We start from the raw sequence: 16,554 nt of genomic DNA on the forward strand, positions 1-16,554 counted from the left end.
ATTGAAACTAAATGAAAACTAAAATGAAAAAAAGAAAAATTAAATAGCAAAATAAAAAATAAAAAATAAATAACAAAAGCACATAACAAAATTGCCAAAAAATGTAACTAAAATTGACGGGAAAACTAAAAGCTAATTCAAAATATTAATAAAACTACAATATGCACTAAAATTAATAACTAAAAACGAAAACTGAAATACAATAAAATGAATATAAAAATAAATGTATAAAATTTTAAATATTGATGAATCTACAATAAAACTAAAATAATAACTGGTTCAAAGTTGCATCTGATATTAATTCTAGGTTGCCTACATTGGAAACGGAATGTCATGTTAAGCACATTGCATTGTGGGTTGATAAACTCTTTTGTATACTGCTCTTTTTGACAAAGTTCTTTTATGCATACAGAAAACGTGCGTACTGCATGCTTTTTAATGTAGCAGTAAGTAGAGCTTGTTTCTATGCTATTTCAGACACAAGCAGAAACTACAAAATATCATGTACACCCTAAAAACCTAAATTTACCATAAAATCATTCAAAAATGCAGAACATTTAAATGAACAAACATACTTTACTTTATATGCTTTTTTATGTCAAATTAAATTGGAATCACAATGAATGCATTAAGGGATATTAAGGCATGAAATTGCAAAAATAAAATCGTGGGAGTCCTGAAAATCCTTATTTAGTCTCTTTATAATAAAATGATGTGCAGTCATTGCTGTTGAATGCAGAAGAAGCTAGTCCTGGTGAACAAATAAATAAAGCTCACTTTTAATGTTTATCTCACAGTAACTTCTGCCAAAAATTTGCTTTTGAGGATGTTAATGAGTTTAGACTGAAAACGAACCAACTCCCAAATTGAGCGTATTTTAGAGCACACTTAAAAAAAAGGCATTATTCCCCTCGAAAGCAGAAAAAAGAGCCCCAACCAATTACCCTGCCTGTGAGTCATTCCTGGAACAACTCTAAGGTTTCATGCATTTGGGTCGATGGGTCTCAGGGGCATCAGGAGTTAGAGATTTTCTGTTTGACGTCGAATGAGGGAGGTAATTGCGGTCATAATGGCTGGGCTGAGACGGTTAATGTGGGATCACTGTGGTCAGGTCCCTTTTCCCCCCAGGCTGTGATGTCACAAACTGGCATATATTCAAACTAAACCATGTTTAATTTCCTTTCCACAGTTCGAATGGCAAAACTGTGACCTGGGCACAGAACGAAAGAGGCTACCGGCCGAACTTGTGGAAACGGATCTCCATTCACATTAAGAAGAAGGAAGAAACCAACCAGACGGCCATTATTAAACCCTTCTCCAAAGGCTGCGACCGACCTCCAGACTCCGGGTTGAAGCTGGTATATGAGGGACCTCAAAAAAACCAACGCTACCCTGTAACCTACCGCCCCGGTGCACCTTCTCCTCTCCCGACCGTGTGCCAGCCTACGCAGAGGCGCGTGGAGGAAGACCGCGATGAAGAACGTGCGCCGATCGTGCACGTACCCTCCTACCTGACAGAGCGCCTGCATCACGGCGGCCCGCCCCAGACTTCTATCATGGATCAGATAAGCTGCGTCGTCAGTCGGTTCACAGCCAACATAAGCGAGCTAAACAGCATGATGCTGCCCGGTTCGCCACCTGGGTCGGCGGTAAACTCCGCCCCGCCAGTCCCCAGACCCTGTTCACCCTCCTACAGGCTTCACCCACAGGAAAGGTCGCACCCCACCACCGTCACCACCTACGCTGATGTAGTGGCTTCAGCGAACACCAGCCATCGGTCCGCGGTGGGCATCGCCGGGGGCATTATAGCCGGTGGCAGCAGCAGGGCATCACCCGCCAGTCTTTACGACAGCACTTACGACTCCTCGTGTGCGGTGAGGAACACCGATCTGGACGACCTGGGCACTCTGACACCCCCTTCCCCATTCAGAGACTCCTCAGTGGACTCGATTAGCGAGTCTCCTACATCTCCGGCTTCAGAGATGCCGCTGTGCGAGCCCTGCTCCCCGATATACGACCAGCTGGTGCTTAGGCATTACAGCCAAAGCTCTTCTTCTCTCTGAGAGATGAAGGAAGCAGACAGCCAAGAGGCAGCTACTTAAAGCATGCATCTGCTTAGATTGCATAACTGAACTGTAAATGTCAAGAAATGTACGCTATCAATGTAGAACTCAACAAGGACATTTTGTGGTGCTTGGAATCCGGCCCGTCCTCAAAATAAGGATAGTGAGAGATCTGACACGCCACTAAACTGCTTTTCAGATTATTAAGGATGTGCTGGATATGCTTTCGGGTTAAGAGCACGCTGAGGACCTCAAGGACAAGTTTACAGTCACTCTTGATGTTTATCAGTCTGCGGACTGAAAGCGTTAACATTCCTATGACGTCAGTCCACACAGGTGTGTAAAATAACATCAGTGTGCACCAGGTGATGTAAAGTTTGTTTTACATTTGAATCTAGCCTGTCAGCAAGTAAACACCTTGCACAGTTGTTCACATGCTAAGTGTGTTTGAATGTAGGACCAAACAGACAGTATAGTCTTTAGTTTAAATATATAGTTTTAATATTGCTCATTTTCTTCATTACATTAGGTCAGAGGTTGCATGTTGTGCCACTTTCATATCTCATGAAAATAAATATATATTTTTCTTAGCAAATCAGATAAAATGGATATAAGGGCAAGTTTATTTATATACATAGGACAAGATTGTCACTTTAGACAATGTGTCTTTCAAGAACAATATTTATCAGACGGACAGTGTCTAATCTTGTACCCATCGAACACAGAACGTTCCCAGAATGTTGGTTTTTGGTTCCCAAAAGTTGGAAATAAAACTTTTTTTTGTTAACAACATAAACAAACGTTACTGCGCATGCACACTTTTGTAACCCCACACTGTAAACCCGGATAAGTTGGCAATACTCAAATATTTTTGAGTTTTAGAGATTCTTGGTTTAAGTAAGCAGAACCTTCAAATTTTGATTACTGTTAAGTTAAAGTTCGTAAGAAATCTTAGTTAGTGCGACTTAAATATTTAATTTATTCTTTTTGTGAAATTAAGTAGACAGAACTTAAACAAATAAGTACCAAAATTGCATTTTTAAGTTAACTAAACTAAATTCTTTCGGTTTCATTATTTTGCATATTCCTTAGTCTTAATATGCATAAATCAAACACCTTGACTTATGCAATCCAAAATGAGCAAGAAGAGACTGATCTCAGAACTGGCATTAGCACAGTTACTGCTCACTGATAACATAACACATGTTACAGGTGAAATGTAGCTTCGCAGAGACTAGGCACATGTACCACTCTTCTAAACAATGGTAACCACAAAAAAAAATATGTCAAACTCTTCTAAATATCCAAGAGAAGTGAACATTAAACACTAACAAGTCTTTAACTTTACTAAAACATATAAAATAATCATATTTTTTTTAAATTTACTCTCCTAATGCAGTCTGACGCAAAGCATGCTGGGAATTGGAAATCCTTCTTGACCAATTGTTGAATTAACATGTTTAAATTAAGTAAGGAGCAAATAATTTTTTTGAGTTTTATTCAAGTTAATCAAAAATAATCATTATACTTTACTCAAAAGTAAAAAAGTGTTTCACGAACTTAAAATATTTTTTATAAAATTAAGTTTACATTACTTAATGTGTTTGATTATTTTGAACATTTGGGTTTACAGTGCAACTTAACTTCCGGTACACATTCACAAACAATAGTGCCTGTAGATTATTTCTGATAACAATCAAAAGAAACCCAGAACCGTTACTTGACTAAACTTGTCTCTCCATTATTTTGAATTTAGACTCCGATACCAAGCTCAAACGCTAGATGTCAACGTACCATACGGTTTGTTTAAAAATGCGTCAAAACTGAAGGACCCATTCAACAAATTGTTTATTTTAAAAAGTGAACATACAACACTATTCAACAGATCGTTTATTTAATACATTTAATACAATTATTATGCAATAAAATAATAATATAAATTAATATTAACATAAATTAAATAAAATAGTTATATTATTAGACACTAGCCAAACACAAACCGGAAGTTAATTGGGGTCAGGCACGGGCACTCACTTAATCCTTGGTGTTTCGAGTCAGATCCGTGGGCGTGGCTTGTTGGTTTTGACTAAATCTTTGGTGTTTCAAGTCTTACGAAACCTTTACCCTAACCCTAACCTTACTGTAACCATCTAAACTACCTATGATTGTTAAAATTGACGAAAAAACACGTTTGGGTGATCACGTCTGACTCGAAACAACAAGGATTTAGTGAGTGCCGTCAGGCACGCGCGCTTCCGGTGACCCGGTCTATACCGATAGGGTATAGTCTCAGCCTCAGACGTCACCCCTACTTGACAGGCCGTTGGCTAAACGTCTTATGACGTTTTTCTAGGTTTTCTAGATTCTAGGTTTTCAATATAAGTGGGGCTCAGCCTCCAATGAGGATATATATATATATATATATATATATATATATAGGCTATAGCCACACTATCAGCACCACATACTGTATACATTACTAAAATAAATAATTAAGAAAGAATAGGCCTATGCAGAAAAGCATAAAGACAAGTTAGTTATTCAAATGAATATCACATTAATCTGTCAATCTGCAACATTTATAATTCAAAGTGACAACAACAGCCACAAATCCATATAATAAATGTCACAAATTCAATCAACTGCTGAATCATTATTTAGTAGGAATAACTTGATATGTTTCCCTGCCATTCGTTCTGATTAGCACGAGCGCTGTCACTCCTGTGCATGACTGCGTGTTCATCTATTACATCCACAATGTTTTAAATTAATAATAAAATACTGAAGCGTCTGAAAAACGACAAAGAGCTTCTAGGTACACTTTTGTTTCCTCGGAACTCAGAACAATGAATAACACAGCCGCACCAGGCTGAACTACAGTAACGTAACTCTATCTGCCCGTCGACGTCTTTCAGGGGCTGTCAAAACTACCGTCAACTCTCTATAACTAATGGCTGGAATACACTACAAGACTTTTAAAATCTGAACAGATTTTTAAAAACTAGGCATCATACACTTGCCGACTTTGTAAACGGTTTTAGGTGCAGAAAAATCAAACAGCACATCATCATGACTGACACATTTCTGTGCGCTACAATATCATCATGATCGTTTTGCTAAAGTATGCCGTCATTGGTGTGAAGTGATGTTTTAATTTTGCTGGAGGTAACGTAAACAACTAACGTTAGTTAAGGAGGGGTGAACGCAGGACAAAACCTGTTTACAGTGGATGGGAAAGGGTCTTGTATTGCTCCCGAATCATAAGCTGGATTTATAACAAAGAATGTCAAAAATGCAGATGTCATGTTAATACACACACCTTGTAACGTTACTCTGCTTATGACGTTCACTCCAATGTGCTGAACTGAAGAATGCGCCAAATAACGCAGCCTAACGCCGTTTTCATAATAAGAGTTTTAAAGGGGACTATAAAGCGATCTCGAATTCTTGTACAGATTACATTATTACTCGCAATATTTTAGGGAGGCTAAGCTAGAACTTTAGGGGGGCTTTAGCTCCCCTAAAAAGGGCCTAGCAACGCCACTGCTGGAAACACTTCAGCATGTTCGAAGTCGTCATCTGATTGGTTGAATTTCACAGGATTTCTGAGAGACATGCGTGTCGCGTTCTTTAACAGTCCCCCTGGAAACAACAAAGCCTTCTGATCTAAGAAGTAATTTGTCGTGTTTACAGCGGTTGCTATAAGAATTCACCATGATCGACTAAATGCTCAATTCTTAAAAGTATGCGAGGTTCATGGCATAAACTTATAATCATTGTTGTTTCTGTTAACTTTTGACACGTTCGTGAATGTACATCGGGTCTGTTACTGCGGGGACTTTTCCACGCCTCTAAACATGACGCGGCACAAAACGAAATGTGATTGGTTGCTTTACCTGTCAGTCATATGGCCTCTTGGGCGGGCCTTGGCCAAAGAAAGCGGCGATAAGTTCCAGACTCACTATCGATAGGGTAACGTTCTGGGAACCAGAAACTAATGTTCTATTTCTGTAAGGAAAACTTTCCTGGATAACAAAAACACACCTTAAAAAATAACGTTCTGGAAACTAGAAACCAACGTTCTCGGAACCAAAAATTGTTAGCTGGTACGGACTGTCCCAGCATTACTTTAATATAGTATTTGGTTAAGACTCACTCTAATCTGACATATAAAGAGAAAACAAAATAAATGCCTCCTGCAGACTACAGTAAACAAGAAAAGAATTTTAAAATATTTTTAAAGCAATATATATACATGCGTGGCATAAGAAGTTAACAAAATTATTTAAAGGGATAGTTCACCCAAAAATGAAAGTAAATGATTCCATCATCATTCACTCACCCTCTTGTCATTTCAAACCTCTATGAGTTTCTTTCTGCTGCAGAACACAAAAGAAGATATTTTGAAGAATGTTCAAACAATGGCGATACCCATTCACTTCTATTGTATGGACACAAAAACAATGCAAGTCAATAGTACTGCTGTTGTTTGGACAGAATTTTCATTTTGGGGGGAACTATCCCTTTAATTTGCAAATCATTCCCTTGTTTTAAACCATTTAGACATGAGCCAAAAACCTAATAATTCCTGTCAGCTTTACACTGTGGACATAATTAATGATTCTTATACACCGGGCATTACAGTTTTGACTCTCTTGGCTGATTTAACCTGAAATTTTCCCATTAAAGATAAGATTTTGTATTTAAGTTTAGGCGCTCAGACTTATTAGAAGCGCACCTTAACTCCCAACAAACATTTTTTCTTTAAATCAATGTGCAATATTCTTGAATAGGTGTACTGTAAGGTCTCGCGTTTGCATGCAGAACAGTGCCATTAGCTGAATTAAGTGCTCAATGTTCTTTGGAGAACTTTTGTACATTTTCTAAAAGTCTTTTGCATTTCTCGCTCTTTTGCCTTTTCTGAAAGAAGTTCATAGAATGTAGATTTCGGCCATGTGTGTTATGTATTTTTCTACTAACCATTTGTGCTGATTCGATATGATGGTTATAGTGGATTAAGCTTTGTGAAATTGGGAAGAATGTAGCTTGCAATATTTCTGTTAGTTTGGGCTTTAATTTATGGTGTGATAAGTCTTTTTTTAATTTCTCAGAAGTGTGTAAAATATCAGTTTTACCTGAGTGTTATTAAAAGGGAATTCAATGACAATGTTTTTCCCTTCTTTTTTTTATTCTTTAATAATAATGTAATGTGAATACATTGAGATAATGACAAAATTACTTTGAACATTTTGAATGCACAGTAGTTCTCTAAGGCCAGAGTTTGCGTGGCTGTGTCATTTTCAGAGTTTCCATGATTGTGGAATGCAGTTCCACCCCCTCTTTTCTTTTCTTCTTTCTCCTCTTTTACTATTCTATATAGTAGACTAGAGAGAACGAGATAGATAGATAGATAGATAGATAGATAGATAGATAGATAGATAGATAGATAGATAGATAGATAGATAGATAGATAGATAGATAGATAGATATTATTTTTAAAATGTTATTTGTTTTTTATTTGTTTTTTTCGTTAAAAAGTCATCTGTCCCACATGAGCGAGTAGTTTTAACAGTCCGTCTGACAATGAATCACAAGTTTCTCCACGCCCTGGGCGGCGCCAGTTTAAGTTCAATGACAGCTGACTCTAGGTACCATGATCCACAGTTCTCTACGATGCATAACAAACAAAAAGAACATCTATACAAAATCCTGGTCATCGGTGACTTGGGAGTGGGTAAAACCAGCATCATCAAACGCTATGTTCATCAGACATACTCCACAAACTACAGAGCGACTATCGGTGTGGATTTTGCGCTCAAGGTTCTGAACTGGGACTCCGAGACGGTCCGGCTACAGCTGTGGGACATCGCAGGTATGTCTCAGCGTTTATTACAAATGTGATGAAATGAGAGGACATGTTGAACACCAACACATTTTGGGGGGGGGGGTGCTGTCGATTTATTTTATGTTTTATATGTACCTAAACATCACCGTTATACACGTGATACTGTATTCTTTTGTCAAATGTTCCGGTTCAAAATGTTTAATCAACCACTTACGACACGATGCAACCGTTACAATTTCCCACATAGAACTAGCTGTTTTTTTTTAGAGTAACTTAGCAGTTTGTAAAAAAAAATGAAAAGAAAGTAAACTGTTACGAACTTACATATAACAGCATCCTTTAGACTAACACAACCGTGGTTTTGGGCCTGTACGTATAGTAACCATCGTTTACCACGATATATGTAGTAAAACTACAATTAAAATGTGATTAAAATGGTAATCAACCCCTAAACTATCATAGTGACTATTACTACAGTAAAACCATCCCATTTTGGCGAAAACTAAATAGTTTAAACAGAATACTATCCAGTGAATTTTTAATGGTTATCTCAGTTTCAATACCGAGTCCATTATTTCTTCACACAGTTAAATGAAGTTTAAAGGAATAACATAATTATGTTTAGGCTCAATGCAGACGTCCCCTATCCTTTGCTCGTCCTCGTCTATCGTCCTTCTCACGTGGCAAGCACATGCCGCTTAAACTCGGTTTCCGCGTACTTGGAGAGGTCTTGTGAGAGAGATTGAGAGATAAGAATGACATTGTTGGAATTTCTGTGTAAACACGCCACATATAGCTAAGGGTACATATATAGGCCTACATTTAAGATGTAGTAGCCCTACTTAACAACGGTTTAGAAAAAAAGTCTACTTAACATTTATTTAGCTATTTCTATTTTCATTCATTCATTTATTTTTTTAAGTGAGAGTGGTGGTTTATGCCCCGTTACCACTGTTTCCCTTACGAAAATTTAACCATGGTTCATTTTCCTAGAAGTTTATTATAGGCAAAAATGCATAAACAAACAATTACCAAATATAACCAAATATATATATTTTTTATTTATTTAAAACATTATAATATTTTAAGCTAAATAGCAAATCGCTGCTGAAAAGGAGGATTTATTGGTTATAATGGGTTGGGAACTATAATGGTCTCAGTAAACCTGGAATAGGGCCTAACACACCACAAAATAAATTTGGTAATGGGTTTAATGGTAAACAGTTGAAAATAGCAGTGGTATTTGTAATGCAAACCATAATTCAAAAGCAAACCAATCCTTTAAGAGGACATAATGTTTTGCTAAAAAGAATAACCTGCAAGGAAAACTGATTTATAATTTACAAAAATAAAAACCTTTATTATACTAATTCATTAACCCCACGTTTTTTTCAAACTGGACTGGACCTTCGTGGATTTTTTCTTCATCATTACAATATTGACATCATTGAGGGTTTGTCTTCAGTATGCTGAACTCTCTTCCAGACATGACTCCGTAGTGTCATGGCTCTGCTTCATTTAGTCATGTTTTTCTTTGTCCTGTAGCAGGGCTTGACACCGGTTATCCAGCCGGCGTCAAGCCCTGTCCAGCCGGCCATCCAGCCGGCGTCTAGCCCTGTCCAGCCGGCCTTCCAGCCGGCATCAAGACCTTTCCAGCCAGCCTTCCAGCCGGTCCCTGGGAAACTCCCAGGGTCAAAGACTGTTCCCCCCAGGACTTATCCTAAGTCCCCCAGGACTCCGCGCCCTCGAGCGCAGCCGGGGACTGGGACTATTCCCCCTAACCCTTTTGGACTGCCCCCTATGGGTCCTGGATTGGGCCATCCCCCCCTCCCATGTTTGTTATTTTTATTATCACATCCTAATCCTTTCGTTTTGTATTCCTGTCTGCCCTTGATATTGTTTGCCATGTTTTGCCTTGTTTTGTCTGTCACCCAGTCTGTCTTGTCTCGTCCGTCTACCCCTTGGTGAGCACCTGGAGGTGCTCATTAAAGGGGGGGGGGCTTCTGTCATGGCTCTGCTTCATTTAGTCATGTTTTTCTTGGTCCTGTAGCAGAGCCATGACAAAGTCTTTGGTTATGTGTGGAGAGAAACATATTTTTGTCCTTTTGACAATAATATGCGTTCTCTCCAGTGTCTCGTCATTGGCCCCGCTCCTCTCGTTTCCTTGTGATCTTTCCCTGAGTGTTTGATTACCCACACCTGCCCCATGTCGTTATCCCTCGTTTGTGTTTCCTATATATACCCTCTTGTTTCTTTGTCTTGTGTTGGTGGATTATATGTGTGATGTGCATATGTTCTATGGATGTACTATGTTGGTGTGTTTCGTTCTTCAGCCTTGCCTTGCCTTGTCTTATCCTGTCCGTGAGTCCTGTTTAGTTAAGTTAGTTGTTGTTAGTGTTCTTTGGTTTTTGTCTTGCCCCCTCGTGGGAAGTTTTTATTTTGTATTTATCCTTTGTTCGTTTATTCCCCATCGAGGGTGTTTTGTTTTGTACCCTTTTGTTTTGTTAAAAATAATAAAATCCTCTTTGTTAACCCCTTCACCACCGCCTGCCTGCATTTGGGTTCTCTCCTGCCACAGTTCGTGACAAGTAGTTGTAAATCTGTCATAAACTCCTCGTGCTTCCCAGGAAATCATCTGATTAAATTTCATGAACTGAAAAATGCTGAGTTCATCTTAGCGTATTAATATTGCACCACACATTGAGCTTATTTCTGCTTTCCGAAAGCAAACACATTTTGCCAAGTTGTCAAATTGGCTGTGAGGATTTCTGAAATAGGTATTCCCCAATGAAACCTCAAATGTCCCGCAAACATGCTGTAACAGTAGCAAAACTTCCAGTGTGAACCTGCAAAAATACAGAAGCTTTGAGAAGTTTATTTTAGTTACAGATTTAAAATATATATGGTAATTCATTGTTAGAATTTGAAGGCAATTACACATCTGGTTGGTTATACACCTGTTTAATATCTCCCTTAACCGCATACTTTGTGCAGTTTTTTTTAAGAAATACATTTTCTGTAGTCCACCAATTGTGAAGGAGACTGCTGTCAGCCCCATGGAGATCAACAAATACCTCCTGATTCTAATTTCGAACAAATAACAACAAACTGGCGACAGAAACAGCTGTTCTAGAGAAAGCTGTGCCATGTTGCCAGCCCAGAAGAGTGGCTGCATTCAGAATGAGACAAGAGAGAAACACAGAGAGAGAATATTGCATTTGGAAACATCCTTTGCAGTAATGAGCGTATTCTACTCAATAAGACCCACAGGAAGGTTTGCTGTGGATACGGCTCAGAAATATGCACAGTGTCGAAAAGTGCACACAGTGCATTTTAAATAGTTCATTGTATAGAGTCATGCTCTATATTAAATAGATTAAATAGAGAGCTTAATCTCTCGCTTCCCAGTTGCTTCTCATGTGAAAAAAAACCAATCCGTAATTGCCATGAAATGGAAAGTCTCAAATAATACTCAATATTTCTTAAATAGTCACTCATTCATGTAGTCTGTTTTATTTACCCTGTGTTTTACATTTCATACTATTTTCAACCTTGTTTCTCTATCTGTAGGTCAGGAGCGCTTCGGGAACATGACCCGGGTTTATTACAGGGAGGCCATGGGGGCGATCATTGTTTTCGACGTAACCAGGCCCACAACATTTGAGGCCATTTCTAAATGGAAGGAGGATCTGGACTCGAAATTAATACGTTCAAATGGCCAGGGTATTGCCACAGTGCTCCTGGCCAATAAGTGTGACCAAAATAGAGACTTTCTGACTAACAACAGCCTGAAAATGGACCAATACTGCAAAGAGAATGGCTTTGTTGGCTGGTATGAGACGTCAGCTAAGGTAAAGTATAACATACCTTTATGTTTTTAGGTGTTTCAACTAATAACAGTCTATCATTGTGTCTATGATTTAAACAAGTACTCTGGTAGTATCATGGTTCAGTGATCACTGTTATTAGTAATGCTGTATACTTTATTATATGTCTTTATTTACTACGACATTTGGATTTTTGCATCTTCGCTGTAAAGGGATAGTTTACCCAAAAATGAAAATTCAATCATTTACTCACCCTCATGTCATTTCAAACCTGTTTGACTTTCTATCTTCTGCAGAACACAAAAAAAGATATTTTGAAGAATGTTGGTAACCAAACAACGATGGTGCCCATTCACTTGCATTGGTTTTGTGCCCGTACAATAGAAGTGTTCGGTTACCAACATTCTTCGAAATATCTTCTTTTGTGTTCCTTAGAAGAAAGTCATACGGGTTTGAAATGACATGAGGGTGAGTTAATGATAGAATTTTCTATTTTTTGGTTGAACTTTAACTTTATGAACCTTCAAGCTCATAAACCTTCAGTATAAGCGTACCAGTTATTGAAGCGTTTACCAAATCATGTGACCAAATTACATTTAAAAAGTGCCAAAGGCCACTGTAAAAGGGCAAGGGATGTTTTACAATTGAACCTAATGTACTTTTGTGTCTGTGATTAAGCAAATCATGTACATAAGAACCAACTGACACAACTTATGTTACAACTCACATAACTTATTGACTTACTGGTGCCTGGGGGGATCTTAAAGGGATAGTTCACCCAAACAAAATTCTTTCATCATTTACACATCCTCATGTCATTTTAAATCTGTATGACTCTCTTTCTTTTGCGAAACACAAAAGCAGATATTTTGAAGAATGTTGGTAGCCGAGCAACATTGACCCCCATTGGCTTCCATTGTGGACACAAACCCTGAGACATTTCTCAAAATATATTTTGTGTTTCACGGAAGAAAGAGTCATAAACAGGTTTTGAAAGACATGAGGGTGAATAAATGACCACAGATTTTTGTGTGTATTTTATGTAAATAACAAATGTCTTTTGTTTGGACAGTACTTGTATTGTTAAGGAACCCTTGGCTCAAGATGAAGGCTTGTGATTTAAGCTCATTAATATTTGCATCCTAATTACACCTGCCAGTCACAGAGCCGTTGCCGAGGGAAACAGAATGGACACTGTTTATCTCATTTAATCCTATAGGCATGTTTTAAAAAGACCTATTTATTTCATTTATTTTAGCACCCTTTCCATTCATCCTTAATGAAGAGTCTAAGCAGTCATAAATTAAAGGCGGGGTGTCCGATTTCTCTTAGCCGTTGTTGATGTTCAAATCACCAAAACAAACACACCCCTACCCCATCTGTCGCTTTCGTCAGCGCTCGGTAGGGATGGGCGATATGGCCCTAAAACTCTATCACGATAATTCCTGGTATTTGTTGCGATAACGATAAAAATGACGGTATATCCATAACGCCATCCACCGCTGTTTTTTGGGTCAAGTGATAGTAGCTGCATGTAGTCTAGACCCTCAGAAAAACAAATATTATCAAAAAATAAAACTTACCCCAAATCAAACAGATCCTAAAATATACATACAGTATTTTTGTAAAAATAAAATATAATAGTGAGATTCGACTTCAAAAGGTTGTAGTAAAGAAAAGTTAAATGAACTAAAGCTCAATAAACACATCATGTCATACCTAAAACTGTATATATTCTATTGTTGGGTGGAAACGATCGATCGCATCACGCTGTCAATCACTCTCTCTTGAACTGTGTGAACCTTCTCTTCTCACAGCAACATACACTGAATCTGTCTATGACTCGCGCTACAGAAAGAGAACAGAAAAATGCAGATAAAAGAAATCTAATTAAATAATCCATGCTTTTATATGCACTCATATACTTATATGCGCTTATAAACGTATTTAAAATAACGTAATACAAACTCGCATTGTACTGTATGTGAACAGGCAGCAGTGCTGTGCGCGCTGTGTCGCTATGAAAGCACATGTGGGCGCGAGCTGCGCACGGTACGCGCCGTTCATCCTGTATATAACAGGCAAGAAATCGTATTAAACAATTTGCGCACGAGCGCATAACATCTAACGTATGTTTAAATAAATACTTTTAGCCAAACTAAATGTTGTGATGTAACGTATTATGACTATCAACGAATACTTAACAAACGAATTAAATAAAACGAAAGTGAAACTAAACATTAACTCGGATGCATCTACAGTGCAAACCTAAATGAGATTTAGAGCTCCTCTTTTAGTGCAAACTCTTTCTCAGCTTCACGTCCGCCCTCCGCTATAATTTACCCGTTTTCGCTTCACATATGAGCTGTGAATGGGTCTCACAAAGAAATACGTCATCAACTAGAATTTATCGTTTATATCGCGGGAAGACTACTTCCTATCGTGTGGGGAATTTCTACCGGTATATCGCAAACGATATAATATCGCCCATCCCTAGCGCTCGGCTCGGCTAATGTCCCTCCTGTGCACTGTGCACCTTACTGCTGATTGGCTACAAGGTTGTTTTGGTACTCCGCCCGACTCAGTTGTCTAAAGCGTAATTCGGAAACCGGTTACCCCGCCTTTAATCTCAATCTAGTACCCTTTTCATGCGTTTTAATAATTCATTACCGTTCTCGGGTCAGGTTCAATGGGGGATGAGATCAAATGCAGTCTACTTCAAATCAATGATCAACTGAAAGCTATTCCTCAAGTTTCATGCAGTGTCTCTCTCTCTTCCCCCAAATTTAGGAAAACGTCAACATTAACGAAGCATCCAACTTCCTGGTGAAACACATCATGGCTAGTGAGAATGACATCCTTAAGTCAGTTGTTCCTGATACCATCTCGCCTCAGCTGAACTCTACTAAAGAACTACCATGTTCTGCCTGTTTCAAACCTTAAATCACTACGCATGAAAGCGGCAGGGATGGAATGAAAGTCATATCCGTCATATCCGAATACCTCTGATTCCTGCATTATGGTCAGTCATCGATAAGCCAAAATCAATTAACAGCAGCCTGTCTGTAGAGCATTAAACTAAAGACTTTTATTTATGTATGACGTTGCACTTTTTATGTCTAACAAAAGTTGCATGCACTAGAGATGAAACCTTATTTATGTTCAGACGCACATGAAAAGATTATGATAACTATATTGAAGGGATAGTTCACCCCAAAAATAAAAAATCATCATTTATTCACCTTCGTGTTGTTCAAAACCTGTGTATGACTCTGTCTTCTGTGAAACACAAAAGATATTTTGAGAAATGTCTCAGTGTCCATACAATGGATGTCAATGGGGGTCAATGTTGTTTGGTTACCAACGTTCTTCAAAATATTTTCTTTTGTGTTCTGCAGAATAAAGAAAGTCAACCGGTTTTAAATGACAACAGGGTTAAAAAAGGTTCATTTGTGGGTGAACTATCCCTCAAAGGAACAAAAGTAGTTAATACATCAGTGGACCAAGTCTGATGGACCAAGTTTCAATAACCTCATTGTCAAAAGATACATCAAATGTTTTTGTCTTAAACTGCATTCAAGGTATCAATTTCAGTTTCATCGATTTCTCACCCTTGACATTGGCATTGCTGGCACCAGGCTTTACCAGCTGAGCTACATGAACAGTTTAGTTTCAAACTAAACAAAGCCTTCATACTTGAACACCTGCTCTGTCTTATCTCTCACCACCCTCTCTCACTCTGCATCTCGAATCTCTTCACTGTACGCAGTGATTCAGTGTATGACTCATTGACATTATATAAATCTTTCATGATTCCCTACATCACCACGTTCTATCAAACGCTTTAATGTGTGTATCGATTGGCTGCCGTTCCATATCCAGCTGTACCTGCGGCAAACGCTTTTATTCCCTGATATTATTTGTGTGTGTGGGAGGTGTTGAATAATTATTGTGTTGTATTGTAAAGTTTTCATGAGCCACTTTGTCTAGAATGAGAATGTTTTTCAGGGTATAACTACACCTTGAGAAATAAAAATGTTTTGTTTTACAACGAATGTAATGTGACAAAAACACTCACTGTTTTAGCGAGAAAAATATTTCATGTTATAGAATGAAAAACACTGTATGAATCTACTGTCAAGCTCACACATATTCGACTGAATGAAAGAAAACCTCTGGGTATCTGTTGTCTATTCATTCATACAATATTAGCATTATTAACATAAGTGCTGGTATCACCAATTATGTTCAAGTACTTGTGTAACAACATAAACACGATCTCTCGGGTGGAATAACTACGGCTGTGGGAAAGCTAGACAAATTACAGCCTTACAGTTCTTATTTCACACCTATGTTCAACTCTAGTGTTATCACCATGACAACTGCATGCTTTCCTTTTTTTAGCGTTCTAGCCTCTGGAGAGTACACTGTTCTGTTTTGTATTTTGTATAGAGCATGTACAGTAGAAGTAGGCCTACTTTGCACCAGGATCCTGGTCTGTCATTTAGGGAATTTAGAGATTCAATGAATGTTTCGAAACTATCCTCCTAGAATAAGTTCATTCAAGACCTGCTCATGAGACATGCATCATGAGGACATTCTCAGAGAACATGTGTCTTATTGACTGCATCTGCTTATCTCAAAGAAATTGAATTTGATTTCCCAAGTTCACCACGGGCCACATAAACTCATTGTCAGGCATATGCTTGCCATTACCCAGAATATTATGCGAGTACGTGCGTATGGGAGGGATTAACATGTCGTTTTTCAAAGTCTTTCCAAGCTCGTGGGTTATTACTTTTCTATTATTTGGATGATA

At 38.2% G+C, this 16,554-nt stretch overlaps 2 protein-coding genes across 2 annotated transcripts in view; both read left to right on the forward strand.

The window, feature by feature from the left end:
• Positions 1-7,224, forward strand: part of grm5a (glutamate receptor, metabotropic 5a) — a 33,368-nt gene extending 26,144 nt beyond the window's left edge. The window contains exon 9 of the mRNA XM_057321263.1: positions 1,190-7,224. Coding sequence (XP_057177246.1) covers positions 1,190-2,063 — 874 coding nt within the window. The 3' untranslated portion in view covers positions 2,064-7,224. The remainder of the gene's footprint in view (positions 1-1,189) is intronic.
• A 339-nt stretch (positions 7,225-7,563) lies between these two features.
• Positions 7,564-15,903, forward strand: rab38b (RAB38b, member of RAS oncogene family). Its single transcript, XM_057321367.1, has 3 exons — positions 7,564-7,935; positions 11,479-11,759; positions 14,526-15,903. The coding sequence occupies exons 1-3, from the start codon at positions 7,647-7,649 to the stop codon at positions 14,676-14,678; spliced, it is 723 nt and encodes a 240-aa protein (XP_057177350.1). The 5' UTR covers positions 7,564-7,646; the 3' UTR covers positions 14,679-15,903.
• The last annotated feature ends 651 nt before the right edge of the window (positions 15,904-16,554 follow it).

Source organism: Triplophysa rosa, linkage group LG22 (genome assembly GCF_024868665.1).
Source record: "Triplophysa rosa linkage group LG22, Trosa_1v2, whole genome shotgun sequence".
Taxonomy (NCBI): Eukaryota; Metazoa; Chordata; class Actinopteri; order Cypriniformes; family Nemacheilidae; genus Triplophysa; species Triplophysa rosa.

Bases quoted from the DNA above. Each gene is read 5' to 3' on its own strand.
- rab38b (XM_057321367.1), top strand. From the start codon at position 7,647: ATGAATCACAAGTTTCTCCACGCCCTGGGCGGCGCCAGTTTAAGTTCA. The intron at 7,936-11,478 runs GTATGTCTCAGC...CTCTATCTGTAG, and splicing joins ACAGCTGTGGGACATCGCAG to GTCAGGAGCGCTTCGGGAAC. The intron at 11,760-14,525 runs GTAAAGTATAAC...CCCCAAATTTAG, and splicing joins GGTATGAGACGTCAGCTAAG to GAAAACGTCAACATTAACGA.